Source organism: Gavialis gangeticus, unplaced genomic scaffold (assembly GCF_001723915.1).
Source record: "Gavialis gangeticus isolate Ggan-Ray unplaced genomic scaffold, GavGan_comp1, whole genome shotgun sequence".
In the NCBI taxonomy this organism is placed as follows: domain Eukaryota; kingdom Metazoa; phylum Chordata; order Crocodylia; family Gavialidae; genus Gavialis; species Gavialis gangeticus.
The window spans coordinates 4,003,396-4,006,212 of NW_017729005.1; the positions used below are offsets into that span (position 1 = coordinate 4,003,396).

General features: G+C 35.9%; 1 protein-coding gene across 1 annotated transcript in view; it reads left to right on the plus strand.

Moving 5' to 3' along the window:
* MALSU1 (mitochondrial assembly of ribosomal large subunit 1) overlaps positions 1-2,817 on the plus strand; it is a gene marked incomplete at its 5' end in the record, with an annotated part of 13,521 nt that overhangs the window by 8,281 nt on the left and 2,423 nt on the right. Inside the window, one exon of the mRNA XM_019508542.1 lies at positions 900-981. Coding sequence (XP_019364087.1) covers positions 900-981 — 82 coding nt within the window. The remainder of the gene's footprint in view (positions 1-899; positions 982-2,817) is intronic.

Genomic DNA, 2,817 nt, shown 5'->3' on the forward strand with positions numbered 1-2,817 from the left:
AGGAAGTTGCAGAATAGGAGGAAGTCCCTGCTAAAGCCTTTAGAAAGATTTCAGGTACCACTCTCTTAGCTGGCCTGAAATAGAGTGAGGATCCTGATCTCAGGAATCCTGGAGAAGAGCCTGACATTAGTGATCTCCTTGTAAAAATCAGGAAGCTTAATAAGCCTGAGACTGCTGTTTGAGGCAATAGGGGCCAGAGCACTTATTGCAGACAAGGTGGCTGTGCACCAGTTAATGTCTAGAACTTTAATGTTGTATATGCTATATAGACACCATCAACTGGTAGGGTGCTGCTGGATAGGCTGCACTAAGTAGTCGGTCTGTTTCTTTTTCCAATCCCCTTTAGTGCACCGTATGAACTGTGCTGTGATACCTATTGTTGCCTTTTACTCAGCAGGCACGCATTGTGTAAATGTTAGTTTTACTCTCCTGTAAGTTTGATTCAGACATAAAATTTCAGCATGAATTTTTAAAAAGCCCAATTACAGCTGTGTCTAATACAGTTCATATCTATTATGCCTTATCCCATGGTGTATGCTGTATCTTTTTCTACTTCAGGCACAAAAAAATCTGTGTTTAGCCATTAAAAACTTTCTCCTGAAGGCCGCTATTCCCTTTCTGTCCCCAAAATGGAGCTGCAGTTCATGTTCTCATTAACGCAGGAAAATAGTGCTGCTCCTGTTTTATTTAATAACTGGGTGGCTAGTATCTCTATTTCAAACCCTTTCCAACTCTTATTTTTTTAAAGGTCCACAAATGGATGTGTTGTTCCAGTATTGGTCTCTTTCATTCCACATTCAGAGTAAATTCCGTAGACAAGGTTAGCTTGCATCACTTGAAAAAAAAAAATATTTAAAAAAATCTATTTTCATGTCAATTTGCTGCTTTTTCTTTTTCAGTACAAGCATCTGAAACATGATGATGATCCTCATGTCCAGATTGAAGGGAAAGACACAGAGGACTGGATGTGCATTGATTTTGGTAAATATGTATTAATTTCACAATGCTCGTTCTGTGAGAGGTTGAAAGAAGCATCTCACTGTAAGCTCTAGCTGCAAAAAGGTTTGGAGATATAGAAAGGCTTGATTTTTTTTTTTTTTTTTTTTTTTTTTTTTTTTTTTTTTTTTTTCCCCCTAAGTTGAGTTTTGTTTTGTGAATTTCACTAAATTTCTATATAAAAGAAGATTGGTGGCTTTGAGATGAATGGAATAACAATTCTCGAGTAAAAATAGCTCTTGCCAGAGTAGAGATCAAAGAGCAGAAGAGATTCTCTTCATGAGGCACCTAGAAAAATGATTTTCGTGTGGTTATTTTCAAAGTATAAAAGGGAATTGAATATGCTTTATGCAATTATTATTGAACTGTTGAATTCACATTCCTCCATTGTTCTGTTAATTGCAAGATTCTGTCTGATAAATTAAGGGTTTAAAAGGATTACAATTAACTTCCTGTTCCTGTTTAAAGCAGTTGACAAATATATTTTTAAAGATTTGGGCCTCAAGGTACACTTCTCCTTCAATGGGCACTTCTGATGAGACAAAGTTTTAAATATTTAGAAAAAAGAACCGCTTCTGTCATTAAAAGCATCTTAGGAAGGGCTGCAAAATGAAATTACAACTTAGTCAAATGTGGCAAAATTTGTGTTGTGGAGTAACGATGCCAGAAATGGCAAGTAGGAGACCATTTTAACTTATTGCTGTAAAACAAACAAAAACATCCATTAAAATTAATAGAGTGAGAAATTGAGCCAAAATTGTAAAAAAAATTGCCAATAGGTTATAGTCATAATGCACAGAAAAGTATAATTCCATTTTTCCACTAGGAAATGTAACCCCCCCCAATAACATTTCTGTCAAAAGTCCCCAAAAAGTTTATTTTTGGTAAAATTGCTATAATCTTTAACCAGTTGAAAAATACAGTCAATTGACTGGCTTGCAAACCCTACACAAGGTGACAACCACCTTGAAAAATTGTATCAGACATGCACACACTGCTGCAGTTTTTCAGTACTATGTTCATGTTGGCTTTGTACTTGAAATTTAAGTGATTATTTTCTATAAAGCACGGGGTGGGTTCGATTTTTAAATCACTAGTAAGGATAATTGGCATATGTTCTATGTTTCCCTTTAGCCTAATGTTGAGAACTTTGGCTATGACAGTTCCATCTTTTTTGTCACAATTTTGTTCATAAATTGTCATCAGATTAGGCCAGTTGTCACTATATTGCTCAAAATAGTCCACTGCTGAGTTCCATCACACATCTTGTGGGAAAATTAGTTTGGTTCCTCCTGCTTTCTTCAGAGCAGCTGCTGCAAAGCGGTTGTTACAAAAGTATTTTGCAATTTCAACAAAATTCTACTCAGAATGTTTCTCGTTTGTTTCTACTGCCCCTTTCTCCTTGCATTTATCTCTGTTCTCCTCCTCCTTGCCCAGATCTTCTCCACCCCCAACAATCCTCTATTCATGTAACTTCTTGAAACTTTTCACTTTTAGAGAGACAGGTAAAGGTTTAACTCTGTGTATATGCAACTTGCAGAGATGATATGGCTGATGGGTAGGTAAATCAGGTCTTATCTCCAGGGATACTGGTTTTCTCTGATTTAAAAAAAAAATCTATATATTGGTGGTGTTTAATTTTGATCATGGAAAAATGTGGATTTTGGGATAGTAGTGTTTTGTTTTTTTTTTAATTAAAAAATTGGGTTGGTTTATTTTTATCAGAGAAGGCCAAGATCCTTGTTTCTTTGTCATTTCCATATGCTGCTGTTAACAAGGATGTTTCATAGTTTCTAGGGTCAGAAGCGACCTGAGTAGATC